Source organism: Eurytemora carolleeae, unplaced genomic scaffold (genome assembly GCF_000591075.1).
Source record: "Eurytemora carolleeae unplaced genomic scaffold, Eaff_2.0 scaffold376, whole genome shotgun sequence".
In the NCBI taxonomy this organism is placed as follows: Eukaryota; Metazoa; Arthropoda; class Copepoda; order Calanoida; family Temoridae; genus Eurytemora; species Eurytemora carolleeae.
This window is the reverse complement of record NW_019396529.1, coordinates 233,448-248,533: the sequence shown is the minus strand read 5'-3', so window position 1 is coordinate 248,533 and position 15,086 is coordinate 233,448. Positions and strand designations below refer to the sequence as shown.

The 15,086-nt window shown below is 32.5% G+C and overlaps 1 protein-coding gene across 4 annotated transcripts; it reads right to left on the bottom strand.

Moving 5' to 3' along the window:
- Positions 1-1,064: 1,064 nt before the first annotated feature.
- On the bottom strand, positions 1,065-14,633 carry LOC111704920 (uncharacterized). 4 transcript variants are annotated; one of them, XM_023477310.1, is made up of 15 exons: positions 14,562-14,633; positions 12,486-12,546; positions 12,309-12,394; positions 11,430-11,480; positions 11,059-11,119; positions 9,638-9,670; positions 8,562-8,609; positions 7,723-7,780; positions 4,875-4,942; positions 4,124-4,191; positions 3,190-3,242; positions 3,091-3,138; positions 2,028-2,098; positions 1,723-1,773; positions 1,065-1,251 (listed from the first exon to the last, which is right to left on the bottom strand). In XM_023477310.1, the coding sequence occupies exons 1-15, from the start codon at positions 14,590-14,592 to the stop codon at positions 1,143-1,145; spliced, it is 897 nt and encodes a 298-aa protein (XP_023333078.1). In that variant the 5' UTR covers positions 14,593-14,633; the 3' UTR covers positions 1,065-1,142. The 4 variants fall into 4 exon arrangements, with proteins under 4 accessions (XP_023333078.1, XP_023333079.1, XP_023333075.1 ...); XM_023477311.1 differs by having other exon boundaries at positions 12,309-12,388; positions 14,562-14,631; XM_023477307.1 differs by lacking the exon at positions 14,562-14,633 and adding an exon at positions 12,843-13,029.
- Between the last annotated feature and the right edge of the window lie 453 nt (positions 14,634-15,086).

Sequence of the window (15,086 nt, the reverse complement as noted above, 5' to 3'; positions counted from 1 at the left end):
AATATTGAAAAATATATAAAAGACCATTTTTCAGTCGTAGCTAAATTCTATAAAATTCTTCTAAGGGTTACGAATCTCAATTAAGCATAAAATTTCCACAAAATAGCGAAGACATGAAAATTTTAAAATTTCTTTTTGTCTATAGTTTGACTTCAGAATCTTAAAAAAAAAACAATAATTTTCGGAAAATCTTTGTTTGAACTAAATTCTTAAAAACAAGCGGGCAAATCGCAAATATAAAAATGGAAGTACTATCTATACCTGAATATAATCTGGAAAGAGATATCTGAAGAGAAAAAACATTTATTATAGTGATATCTAAAAGAGCTGTAATTTTATTCTAAAAAACAGTGTACACTGTACAGCTTTAAACAATATTTAGATAAATCACAAATTTACAGTATATAAAATAAATAAACATCACAAAAGAAACAATTAATTTTTTTGCATTTTAATTAGCTCCCACATTCTCAAATTACAATAAGTTAAACTGTTGTATCTTGTAAAAACTAACTTCAAAGGGTTGACTGAGCAAACATTTTATTTCTATAAAAGAATTGATTCGTTGCCACAAACTCATATTTTCAAATCCCTTTATCTTTGCAACATGATGGTGTAAACGTTTAATATTTCAAACTCAGGTTGTTAGATCTAACAGAATGCATTGTTTGAAATATGAAAGGTCTACGACATTGGGTTGCAAAGATAAATGAGTTAGAAAATCAGAGTTTGAGGCAAATACTAAAATCCTTTAAACTTAATCAATATAGGGGTAACAATCAAGAGTTTAAGACATAATTGAAAATAAAACTAAATTCATTACAGAAACTAGTTTTAAAATGCATGTCCGATGCACAACGGAACACTTGAAGTTCTAAAAATATCCTTTATCATCTCCACAGAATGAATCCGCAGGTCACTTTTACAAAGATATCACAAGAAGAATCAATTTTGCAATCGTTATTTTTGCTAGCTTAATTTTTCTTTACCACTTTTTTGTGCAGTATAGTCAGCCTTTATTTCAATACAAGGACTTTAAGCTTTGATTTATCATGACTTTTTACCTGCAGAGACATCTAAACAATTAATCAAAGTCGGCAGTAAATTGACAAATTCCTGTAAAACTCTAACGAAGACGACATTTAGTTGAGATGATTCCATTTAGTATCCTTCATGAGAACAATCTCGAAAAGTTCATAGTAACCGTCATTCAGTTTTCCCATGGGCATATTCACCTCATGTGATATTATTCTGATGATAGTCAACATATTTTTCATAAAGTTTGTTTAAAGGGACTGTAAGCATAATTTAAAGTAACCAGAGATCCTTGCTCAGATGGCAATGACCGTTCAACAAAGATAACCTTGAAACATTATTCTGATTGAAAATGTAGAAGATACCGTCGTCTTTTTCTAACTAAAAAAGTGTTTAATTCTATGAAATTCTCTTATTGCTTCTTATAAACAAGAAATGCGCAAGTCACTTTCGCAGAAAAACGGCATATCAAGATAAATAGTATAAAGAAAAAACATTTATATCTAATTCATGCTTCAAGGATATGGTTTTCATTGCCATCTTTGTATGAAGGATCAATCCAAATTACGTTTACCAGTTCCACTTTAAGTAAATTTTATTTGGTTTCTAAAATTAAAAAAATGTTAAAAACGAACTTTTAAAAAGAATAATTATTCCAATTTAGAAATTCTATATATTGCACTATTCCTGAAACTTAAAGCGTAAAGTTGTTGAAAAGCTGTGAGCAAAGTTTTATACCTAAACATTGATTTATCAGTCATTTAAAGGGAGTGACCGGCTATGTAATGTAGTTGAACTGCATACTCAGTTCAACTACCTTTCAGAGCCGGTCACTCCCTTTAAAGAAAAATACATTAACAAGTAATTATAATTCTCTAAGTGAAACTTTAATTTTTGATTTCATTCTGAAATTTAATAAAATATAATAAAGGACATTTTTGTTCTGTAATACTGTTTACTCATCTTAAGTTTTGTTAAAGTTTTGATCTTACATGACTGGATCTACATTATTATATAGATGTATTTCCATTGCAATTTGTTGAACATTCTTCAATGCTTCGCTCTGAAAATTATATTTTAAAACCTTTACTAATTATTTATAACACTGTTAACAGTTATTTTAGTTCGCAGTGTTATAAAGTTTTTGGACAGAAATTTTCTCTTTATCTAGAAGATTCAAGTCTTTTTAGATTTAATTTCTCGGGACAAAATATAATCTAAAAGGCGAGAACCTTCGAGATATAGAGAAAATTTAAGTCCAAAAACTTTATAGCACATGTCCTGCCAAAATAATAGTGTTATAGGTAACTTTATGAAACGTTTGTGTACTTGTCTTATATCAATGGCTGTTTCTAGATCAAATAAGCTTTAAAACAAAGCAGTAGTCAAAATATAAAGTTGATTTCAATTTCATTTTCATTTCAATTAAAAAAGATATTTTAAAAATATTCTATTTTTTTGGAGAAAATCCGGGAACCAATCAAATTGTTAAAACACACGTGCTATAATTTACAGCTAATTTAACATTATACCACGATACTTTATAGCACGTTCATTATTAAATTCACGATGAAGTGAGTAATAATGATAAAGTATACTATAGTTTCATAAAAGAAGTTAACCTTAAAGGGCTGGTGGGTTTTTCTTTACAAAATTTCTGCCAAGTGATATTAATAAGATGGATTCAGTGTTTTCTGAAAGACCTTTTAGTGAATGTCGACGTAAGAATGCTCGATTCACAATGGTACCCTTTCAACTTTTGTTTTGATTTCCTTTTTTAAACTTGTTAAATTCTGACAATTTTCAATTCTTTGTTTTGGCTGCATAAATCGACAAGTCAATTTTCTGTACAATGTTATTGTGACAGTTGGAAATTAATTTTCAGTTTAGAAAAAAACGGATATCTTTATCAATTTTGTCTGTACAATGGTTTGAATGGTAGCGTTGTGAATTGGACATGCACCTTTAAAAGTTAAATCCTGAACATTTTCTTTGGTATTTTTTATCACAGATTAAATCCGAAAATATTGGATTTTGAATTATAAAATATTTGACCTCTAACCATTGTGGCAAAGCCTGCAACTCCGCCCCCTCTACATCTAACTAAAACAATATTTATTTTCTAAAAATTTCACGGACAAAATATTTGATTACCTTTAGATAAAACACTGTAGAGTCGGTGTGATTATTCATCGCCAAAAAGTGCTCTGTTAAAAATATGATTTTTACAAAATAAAGAAATAATTTCGTTGGATAAAGTATTATTAGGTGATCCAACAGATAAATCAGCTAACCCACGAGACAAATCAGCAGATCTATTAGAGCAATCAGCTCACCAAACATACAAATCAGCAGATCCAACAGATAAATCAGCTGATCCAACTGAAAAACCAGCTGATCCAAGAGACAAATGAGCTGATCCAACAGATAAATGAGCTGATCCAAGAGATAAATGAGCTGATCCAGCAGATAAATCAGCTGATCCCAGAGACAAATAAGCTGATCCAGCAGATAAATCACCTGATCAAACATGTCATCAGTTGATCCAACAGATAAATCAGCTGATCCAACATGTCATCAGTTGATCCAAAAAATAAATTCTCTGATCAAACAGAAAAAACCAGCTGATCCTACAGATAAACCAGCTGATCTAACAGAAAAATCAACTGATCCCACAGAAAAATCAGCTGATCCAACAGAAAAATCAACTGATCCCACAGATAATTGAGCTGATCAAACATGTGATGAGTTGATCCAAAAAATAAATCAGCTGATCAAACAGAAAAACCAGCTGATACAACAGACAATCAGTTGATCCAACAGATAAATCAGCTGATCCAACAGGTAAATCAGCTGATCCAACAGGTAAATCAGCTGAACCAACAAATAAATCAGCTAATCCAACTGATAAATCATCTGAACAAACAGAAAAACCATCTGATCCAACAGACAAATCTTCTGATCCAACAGACAAATCATCTTATCCAACAGATGAATCAGCTGATCCAACAGATAAATCAGCTGATTCAACAGATAAATCAGCTGATCCAACAGATGAAGTATTTATCTATGCTTAAACTATATTTTCCTAATGTGTCCAAGATATCTGTCGTCTCTGCACCTATTCCTTTCTTTATAAAAGAAATCTGATTTCCTCTAAAAAAATACGATTAAAATATTTGTAAAAATAAAAAATAATTTATTATTTTGAATAATATATACCTAACATATTTTTGCATTTGCCTAATCTATAACAGTAAAGCTATTTTTAGCATATTTGTTAATTTTTCTACATTTGAGTGCGCTAATCAGTGTCTTCCTGATTCCTATCGTGCGTTGCATGATTTATGTCGAAAGGAGTTGAGTTTTTGCCACAAACTCTGATTTTCTAATCTCAATATCTTTGTAACCCAATGTCGTAGACCTTAGATATTTCAAACTATTAATACTTATAGATAAAATAATCAAGTTTGTAATATCAAAGGTTTGCACCATCAGGTTGCAAAAATATTGGGATCAGAAGATTTGAGTTTTTAGCAAAAACTCAATTTCTTTTATTGTATTTTTGATTCAATTAGTTTCTTGTATTTTAATACTTGTATTTTCGTGTTAATAAAGTTTATAAGAAAAAGTAAAGTTAAAGTAAAAATACTTTAAAAACTAAACAATTGCCTCAACCTCAAATTTCAAACTGCGTATTCTCTTTGATCAAACAGTTTTTGAAAAGAAGAGTCACCAGATTTCACTATACAGAGAGCAGATAATAAGTGTTTAAAACAAGTTTTCAGATTCTTCGTATACGCACAATTATCTATCGTTGACATCTCTAATAAATTAACCTTTTTGCAGGTGCACTATGTGAAAAATCATATGCATGAACCTCGCAGTTAAAAGAATCCATCAGATCCTGGGGAAAAATCATTAATCAAATTTAAACAAAATGAAATATTTAAAATAAAAACTGCAGAACTTTTTTTTCTTTTAAATTCTAACAATTCCAACTAAAGTATTCACGTGTAATTAATTTAAAATAGTTTTTAAACATATAAAACATATTTTAATTTCTATCTTAAGATATATTTCAAATGATCCTTCTTTGTTTATCAAAATAAATATAAATATGTATCTTGAGTTTCGACTAGAGATCCCACACTTATTTTAATACAGGTATCAAATTAAAATCTATAGAAAAGGATGAAAAATGACAAATTGTACAATGGGATCAATGAACTTTAAAATAAGAAGACGACATCCAAGCACCATTCTGTGTACATAATGTTGTTAAAAAGAAATTTGTTTTACGTCAGTAGTAACTTATCAAGAGAAATGGGTCTGTGTACTTTGCACAACTGCTGTGTTTCATGTTCATGGGCCTGTTTATCTCGTAACTAGAGTTTATCAGTCGTCTTCCTATCTCACAATTTTATAAACAAACAAACCCCATAAATACAGATTCTATCATATATATACAGAGTACAAAATTGAATAAAAGTATATTTTCCTCTGTAGCCACCTAGTCCTGATACGCAAAATGACCTCCAAGCCCCAAAAACCCGTCTCCGTGCAGCTCTTGCTACGCCTCCAAGCCTCCGCCATTTCGTCTCCACGCCCCTCATTTTGGTCTCCAATAAAATATATTTGTTTTTTTACAGCCACAAAAAAACTTTTTTTTAAATAATCTCAACATGATATAATAGTTTTAATGATGCACACACACAAATTGTATTAAAAAGTCTATTTTAACTGAAATTAAGACTTCTATTTTGTTTTCTAAATTTCACAAATTCCTTAATTGTGAATAATTTGGGCAGTTTTATATAAAGATAGAGAAATTTTATATTTACAGGTGTATCATATAAGAATCTATTAAGCCTACCACCAATTTACAAAACAAAATAGCTTTCATGAAATACTTGAATTTCATTTATCGTATGCTTTGTGTAAACTTTTCACAAGAAAACAAGATTTGATCAATTGAATTAATTTAATGAATCAGCTGAAATGTCGGGAACAATCATTTTACCTGGTCAACCTGTTCAACTTCTCACATAAACATGAGTTCAATACAGCGGTCCTGGCTCTATACTAGGACTCTAGGGAAGGACGGTGAATCTGTGGAGCTGAGGTTATGGTCTAGAGGAAGAATGATTTTCCATCCCCAATCCCTCGGTATCCTGCCTTAGTCCCATTCTAGGATGCCGAAGCGGAGAAGAAAAAGGAGGACAATGCAAGGGTGAGAAAAAGTAGACAAAAATTAAAAGAGAATAAAACCTGCCCTATACTTCCCAGGAAGCATCTATGGTGAGGTTAATGCAGACTCTTACGAACGTGATGGTGTCCTGGATGACTCCCACTTTCGTAGTGATGTCCCAGATGATTCCCATTTCCGTAGTGATGCCAAAGAGACTCCCACTTCCCTGGTGATGTCCCAGATGACTCCCACTTCCCTGGTGATGTCCCAGATGACTTCCACTCCCGTTGTGAAGTCTAAGGTGACTTCCCTATCTGTGGTGATGTTCCAGATGACTCCATCTTCTGTGGTGATGTTCCAGATGACTTCCACTTCCCTGGTGATGTCCCAGATGACTCCCACTTCCCTGGTGATGTCCCAGATGACTTCCACTTCCCTGGTGATGTCCCAGATGACTTCCACTCCCGTTGTGAAGTCTAAGGTGACTTCCCTATCTGTGGTGATGTTCCAGATGACTCCATCTTCTGTGGTGATGTTCCAGATGACTCCCACATCTTTTGTGATGTTCCAGATGACTCCAACTTCTGTGGTGATGTTCCAGATGACTCCCACATCTTTTGTGATGTTCCAGATGACTCCAACTTCTGTGGTGATGTTCCAGATGACTTCCGGTTTTGTGGTGATGTCCCAGATGACTCCCAGTTCCCTGGTGATGTCCGAGATAACTCCCACTTCCATGATCTAAGAGACACCCACATCCCTGGTAATGTCCCAAGAGACTACCACTTCCGTGGTGAGAGCCCAGGAGACTCCCATTTTCGTCGTGAGGTCCCAAGAGACTCCTATTTTATTGGTGGAGACGAGGTGATTCTGCGTACCAGAAGACTCCGGAGGTCATTTTGCGTTGTTCATAGCGGCTCTACACCCCCTTCCCTCATTTACCAAGTACACAATCTTCAATATGAGGAGTTATGATTGAAAAAAATTTAAGATTTGTTTAACGTGAGAAATATTGGATGGAAATAAAACTAATGCCGAACAAATCATAATTCATCAATTTTAGAATTTAAAGATTTTAGTATTATTTTTTTTTCTTCTAAGTAAATTATGCAAATATCAATATATGTATATATACACAAAGTTTTGTGTATATATATGTATATTTACACAAAGTTTTGTATAGTTAATATATTTGTTTTTGAAAAAAATGTATTGATTTAAACATCTGAACTTAAACCATAAATCATTCTAAACAATATTAAAGTCAATCAAAATGTCTTATTGGATTTTACTTCAAGAATTCAGGGAATTTATAAAGATTTAGCAAAGAAATTGGTTAAAATAAATGAGTTAAACCATATTTCTCCAGCTTAATCCATTACTTTTACGATATTAGATAAGCTTTATTTTGTGCAGTTGCATATTAAAAGCAGAAAGTCTCTTTTAAAAATCCCAAAATGGCGGGAGATAATTAATTGTAGAACACCTTATTGTACCTCAAAACTCCATTCATTATTGATGCCGAATGAATAGATCAAGCAAACGTCAGAATCACTAGTTTGAAAAAATTTAATTTTAAATCAAATAAATGTTTGAGTATTTTAAGCATTTTAAGTGAAGAAATTGTCAACGCAGTTTAAAGAGAGTAACCGGCTAGACATGGTAATTGATTTGAAAGTTTATTAGTATAGAGAACAATTTTAGGATTCATTTGATACCAATTAAACGTTTTTACGGCGAACAATTTTAAAATAAGAGAGTAAAATCGTTTGTAAAATTTGACGATGTTGGGTTGGTCAGGAGAGTTGGGTTGGTCCGGAGAGTTTGGTTGGTTAGGAGAGTTGGGTTGGTCAGGAGAGTTGGGTTGGTCAGGGGAGTTTGGTTGGTCAGGAGAGTTGGGTTGGTGGTCAGGGGAGTTGGCCGCAGGAGAGTTTGGNGGTTGGTCAGGAGAGTTGGGTTGGTCAGGAGAGTTGGGTTGGTCAGGAGAGTTTGGTTGGTCAGGAGAGTTTGGTTGGTCAGGAGAGTTGAGTTGGTCAGGAGAGTTGGGTTGGTCAGGTGAGTTGGGTTGGTCAGGAGAGTTGGCCGTTGGTCAGGAAAGTTGGGTTGGTCAGGAGAGTTGGGTTGGTCAGGAGAGTTGGGTTGGTCAGGAGAGTTGGGTTGGTCAGGAGAGTTGGGTTGGTCATGAGAATTATTGATCAGATCAAGGTTTCAAGGGTACGGTTGTGAATCTGAAACGCTGCTTTTTAACTAGAGGGTCACTTGAAATTAATACGATTTACGGTCCCTTTAAATGCCGTGCCACAATCCCTTTAAAAAATGTAGATTATATTTTCCCCTGATTTGATCCAAACAGACAAACTTATCTCCATCTACCGCCCGTCTTCTAAACAAAATATTTAAAATAGTTTAAAATCTTTGAAAACAATTTATTTCTACTTGTTCCATGTCATAAAATAAAGTTTCGGATTATATTACTGTGTCGAATATTAAAAAAGCTCATGCTTTATTTACTTTAATCAGCGTGTTTAATCAGCACGTTTGCTAGAATAAAGTTATCGTTTGTAGTTTAGGAATAGATATATGATTAACCTACACAATAATGAATCATTTGGTCCTTTTTTAATATATTTCTGCAATGAGCCGAACTGAAAGTGGCTGAAAGGCAAAGCTTTTGTACTGTTAATCTAGTAATCAAGCATTGATCTCAATCTAATGCAGATCTACGGAATAGTTAAAATCTCTCCGATATCCTTAATGGTCATAATCTTGATCCTTAAATTTAAAAATGACCACTTCGGATATCGAGATCAACCATTTAAGATTAACAATATACGCACAAAAAAAAGAGATTATGTCAAACAAACTCTGATTTTCTGATCCCTATATCTTTGCAAGCCAATGTCGTAAATCTTAGATATTTGAAATTATGAATTCTTTTAGATCAAATAATTCAAGTTTAAATTATTAATTAATCTATGATTCTTGAAATCCGTTCAAGTCAGGCCTATTATGTTACAGTTCGTTTTTAACTATTAACTTCAGTTCCCACCCCTGACCAACCAGAGTGAGATGCGTTCTGTTTCTTCTACTTTAAGTTTTGGTCTATAATTAAACAATCTTTAAACTTACTGATTTGTTTGTCTTATACTTTTCATTCAAAAAATATATACCGGCAAAAAAGTAAATAAGACAAAAGACAACAAAATCATGTTTAATGGGTCAAATTGTGATTGAAAGTCACAGCTTTCTAGAAAATTGAAAGAACCGTTAACTCCACGTGTTCCGTTATTGGGTTCAAATCTAACGATTCTTTTCGTTAATTTAACGGAATTTCACGTTAATTTTAAACGTTCCATTCATTAAATAAAAATAATAATATAATATTTAATAATAAAAAATAAAAATACTTACCCCCACCAAATTCCTCCCACTCTTTTCATATTCCTGTTAATATCAAAATAAAAAAGTATTTTTTGTTTGTTTTTGACATTGTCCCACGCTTCGATTTTGCTTTTATTGACTCCTTTTAACTTGTGTTGAATATTTCGATTGCTGTATATTTGGAAGTTACTTGTAAGTGTACTTTTGATCGTATTCATTGATTATTTAACATATATAATACTTGCAAATATTGTATAATTGATTTTGTTATAAAGTGTCAAATAGTCTGCACTGACCCAGGAGGAAACTTACAATAAAGTTTCTGACATAAATATTGAACATTTGATTTTAGATCATAAAGGACCAAACTCTTTTTTTACTAACCTACCCCAGACCTTTTCAGCATATAATCCACATTGATTGCCTGTGTTACAAGGGGTAGGTTCGGTTTGAATTTAAATTGGAGCCAGACCACCTTGATGGGCTATGGCTGACCAGAAATGTATGGTATTATGTGTATACGGCTATGGGCTATGGCTGACCAGATATGGGCTATGGCTCACCAGAAATGTATGACATTATCTATATGGCTATGAGCTATGGCTGACCAGAAATGTATTGTACTATATGTATATGGCTGACCAGAAATGTATGGTATTATATGTATATGGCAATGGGCTATAATGGCTGACCAGAAATATATGGTATTACATGTATACGGCTATGGGCTATGGCTGAGCAGAAATGTATGGCATTATATATATGGCTATGGGCTATGGCTGAGCAGAAATGTATGGCATTATATATATATATATGGCTATGGGCTATGGCTGAGCAGAAATGTATGGCATTATATATATATATATATGGCTATGGGCTATGGCTGACCAGAAATGTATGGCATTATATATATGGCTATGGGCTATGGCTGACCAGAAATGTATGGTATTATATGTTTATGGCTATGAGCAATGGCCGACCATAAATGTATGGAATTATATATATGGCTATGGGCTATGGCTGACCAGAAATGTATGGTATTATATGTACATGGCTATGGGCTATGGCTTACCAGAAATGTATGGCATTATCTATATGGCTATGGGCTATGGCTGACCAAAAATTTACGGTACTTTATGTATATGGTTATGGGCTATGGCCGACCATAAATGTATGGTATCATATGTATATGGCTATGGGCTATGGCCGACCATAAATGTATGGAATTATATATATGGCTATGGGCTATGGCTGACCAGAAATGTATGGTATTATATGTTTTTGGCTATGGGCTTTGGCCGACCATAAATGTATGGAATTATACATATGGCTATGGGCTATGGCTGACCAGAAATGTATGGTATTATATGTATATGGCTATGGGCTTTGACTGAACAGAAATGCATGGCTTCATTGTAAAGAATACATTTAAGGAGGTATAAATGAGATACCTACAGACTCCTTGAAGCGGGAACGAAACAGTTCGAAAGAAAATTTCCTTTACGTCTCCATCTATACAAATATATATTAAAAATAAGATTTTTTACACATAAACACTTAAAAATTACACATAACTTTCATAACATGAAACAAAGGATTTGCCGCAAACTCTGATTTTCTAATCCCTATCTTTACAACCTGTGATATTTCAAACTTAGATTATTTGATATGACAGAAATCAAAGTTTGAAATATCTAAGGTCTCCGATTTGGAAATTGAGTGAATACTCTCCTGAAAACTTGTTGTTTAGATTAACAAAGATAATTGAGAAAAGGATTAGAAAATTAAAGTTTAATGAGAGTTCTTTTAAATAACTATTTGCCTGGGGTATCTATAACCTCTAAGTTCATCAATGCTTCTACTCTCGGAGCATCTAAACATTAACATATTTCATCTTTATGCTTCTACTCTCGGAGCATCTAAACATCAACATAGTTCATCTTAATGCTTCTACTCTCGGAGCATTTAAACATTAACATAGTTCATATTAATGCTTCTACTCTCGGAGCATCTAAACATTAACATAGTTCATATTAATGCTTCTAATCTCGGAGCATCTAAACATAAATATATTTTATATCAAGGTTTCTACTCTCGGAGCATCTAAACATTAACATATTTCATATTTATGCTTCTACTCTCGGAGCATCTAAACACAAATATATTTCATATTAAGGCTTCTACTCTCGGAGCATCTAAACATAAACATATTTCATCTTAATGCTTCTACTCTCGAAGCATCTAAACACAAATATATTGTGCATGTTATACAATTGAGGTGTGATTCATAAAATATGTATAAAGCAATATTGATTCAGCAAATTTTATTCTTTACATATTTAGTAAATTTGGATTTGAAAAATATATTGATATATTATCATTGAAGTACACTTTGACCCCTAGAAGTATGAGTTCGCGGACTGTACAATTCTTGGTGATTTTGCGTACATAGGCTATCTATGTTTATTTATTTATCTATGCTTTTAACTCTTTAAAAAGGTGATTTAAAGAATTTTTTGATGCATAGTATTTCAAAATAATCTAAAAAAGTTCACATTTTCTGAACTGTTTGATCTTCCGCTCTTAACTTTTTACAAAGCCTTTGAATAATCTCCTTTAGGTTTTTACCATTTTCACACAATGTTAGACATCAACATTAAAATTCATGAATCAAAAAGTTTATTAATGGTTGATTGTTCACCTAATTTTCTAAATGCTGTCATTATAACGTCCTCTTTGCTGAGTTTTAGTTCAACCGTTTCTGCGAATATATTTCCTAAACTAAAACTGGAAAAAATTAATTGGAAAATGAAAAATTGCAAAATTATGATTACACTATATACACCATAGTCTTTAAAAATGTTTAATCTTATTTTACCTAAAATTGTTTATATTTAGTTGGTGAACCAAAAATATCAGGAGACACAAGAAAAGAAAACCTTTAATCAAAATATTAAATTAAAATTTTAACTCATGAATTGTCAAGAAGCTTCTGAAATATTTTAAAAAACATTAAAAAATTTATAAAATCTAATTTTTAAACCTTATTTCTAAATTTCATTATTTTTCTAACAAAAATTCTGAGTAAAAATTATATCTTTTGTGATTTTTTGAAAATCCTAAAAGAATATTGCGATATTTTTTTTATAGATTTTACTCTTCAGTATTTGCAGAAAAGTGAAATTCTAACTCTATCAATTTGTTTGATATTCACTGTGTAACAATGTAACAGTACCCGACAATACAACTTTTATTCCTCGCATTGTAATCATTACTAAACTCTGGAGACCGAGGAAGGAAGGGTATAATATACACTATACACACAGTATCCTTTATCTTGGTGAAAAGAATGATAAAAAATTGCTTTCTTTCAAAAGAAATAACGGTCGCTTAAAGGGAGTGTTCGCGAAAAATGAAAGGGGGTATAGGCTTAATGCGATAAAAAAGCGCTTTTGATCGCGGCTAATCTTACTTCTATCTATTGCGTCTATAAGGAGAAAATTGTTATCAACGACTAATACGCAACAGATAGAAGTAAGATTATTAGCGATCTAAAGCGCTTTTTTATCGCATTAAGCCTATACCACCTTTCATTTTTCACGAACACTCCCTTTTAATAACGTACTAAAAATCTGAAAATTAAAGGATTTTTAATCACTGACTTTCGGATTAAAAATCTGTAACTTGGCGAAATAACGGACTATTAATCTATAGTTTCTCTGACGAACTGTACAGTACGGAGTACGGACAATTTATCCGTTATTTCACGAAGTAAACAATTTATTATCTGGGACTTTAAACATTGTAGTTCCGAGGATTAAAAATCACTGACAAATAGTCGCTTTCTTTCTCAAGTAAACAATTTTTAATCCGTGATAAATTTATGGTTACAATACAATGCGTTCTTTTCTTGCCTCTACTAGCATTTTACGACCAAATATTCATTAAAATTTAGTTCAAATTAGTCTAGTAAGGGTTTCTCTCTCAATTTTCTCTATTTCTCTTCTCTCTGGACACTAATGCTAATAAATTGGAACCTTGTTCTACACAAGATAACAAATCAGTGATATATTTTCTTGGCGAAGTTTACGATTTTTAATTTTTAATTTTTAAGGAGAATAGAGGGAGGGATGGTACTATACAGGAGAATAGAGGGAGGGATGGTACTATACAGGAGAGTAGAGGGAGGGAGGGTACTATACAGGAGAATAAAGGGAGAGAGGGTACTATACAGGAGAATAGAGGGAGGGAGGGTACTATACAGGAGAGTAGAGGGAGGGAGGGTACTATACAGGAGAGTAGAAGGAGGGAGGGAAGGTAAAATTATGTACAAGGAGTACAGAAGGAAGGAGGACAAAATCGTAGACAAGGAGAGTAAAGGAAGAGGGGGTAAAGTTAAATTCAAAGAAAGCAGAAAGGGAGGGTTACAGTTTTCTATCTATTTATATTCATATTCAGAGGCGCAACTAGGGGGGGGTATGATTATTTCTTGCAATTTAATCTGTAATTAAACCAGGTACTTAAAAAATTCTCTTTTGCGATTCGCACACATATTCAATGAATTGGCTCATATCATTCATTTTACAGCTAAACTTTGTAAAAACACAAGAACAAAAAATCGATTTGAATTGAACACAGCCAAATCTGCATGCAACAACTTAAAATTTCCTTTTTTTCTACTTCAAACCCTTAAAAAAGCACTGTTGTTTTTGAAAAATTTTCGAAAAGGGGTGGGAAACCCCCCCCATTCCTCCCCCCAGATCATTACAAAATAATATGTTGCCCCCCCTAGCAAAAGTCCTAGTTGCGCCTCTGTTCATATTATATAATATATACATTACACATATCTCCGACAAAACTATATTTAAAATGAAAAGAAAAGAAGTTCTTTTATTCTTAGTCAGAAAACCCTCAAATTAAAAAATGCTTTATTCATGCAGCTTCTCCGTCAAACCTGAAACTTTTCTCTTAATGTTGGACATCATGATTTTTGATCCCAGGTAAGAGAACTGGTTTCTGTAAATAAAGAGTTTTCTTGAATTTATTTGAACTATTTTCTGTAAATTAATCTGAGGTTTTTTCCTTCAATTTATGCAATGATTTTTATATATTCAATGCACTGGATTTAGTAAGAAATATCGGGTGGGAAAAAACACATTTTTTACAAGACAGAAGAAATCATTATAACACCACGTGTTCTATTTCGCAAAATGTGGTTTAACTTTGTCTATGCAGTTCAACTATTTCTCGCTAATAATTAAATGTGGCACAAACAACTTTTTTGTGGCAACCAGAATGATTGATAAAATATGAAATATCTTAATTGGGAATTATTTTTTTTTATCAGTTTGGATGTCACAATCAAAGAGAATAGAATATATATTAGAGGGGAATTTACTAGAAAAAAGTGTAAAACGGCCATTTTGTTGTACTGTTTCCATACTCAGGTGTACTTCACACATTTGTGCTATATAACCTT

What these genes read in the sequence shown, in the direction of transcription:
- LOC111704920 (XM_023477307.1), bottom strand. Translation starts at nt 12,879, where the DNA reads ATGATTACAATGCGAGGAATAAAAGTTGTATTGTCGG. An exon ending in CTAAATATAAACAATTTTAG is followed by an intron (nt 12,395 to 12,485) that starts GTAAAATAAGAT and finishes AATTTTTTCCAG; the next exon opens with TTTTAGTTTAGGAAATATAT. An exon ending in GACAGCATTTAGAAAATTAG is followed by an intron (nt 11,481 to 12,308) that starts GTGAACAATCAA and finishes GTTAATGTTTAG; the next exon opens with ATGCTCCGAGAGTAGAAGCA.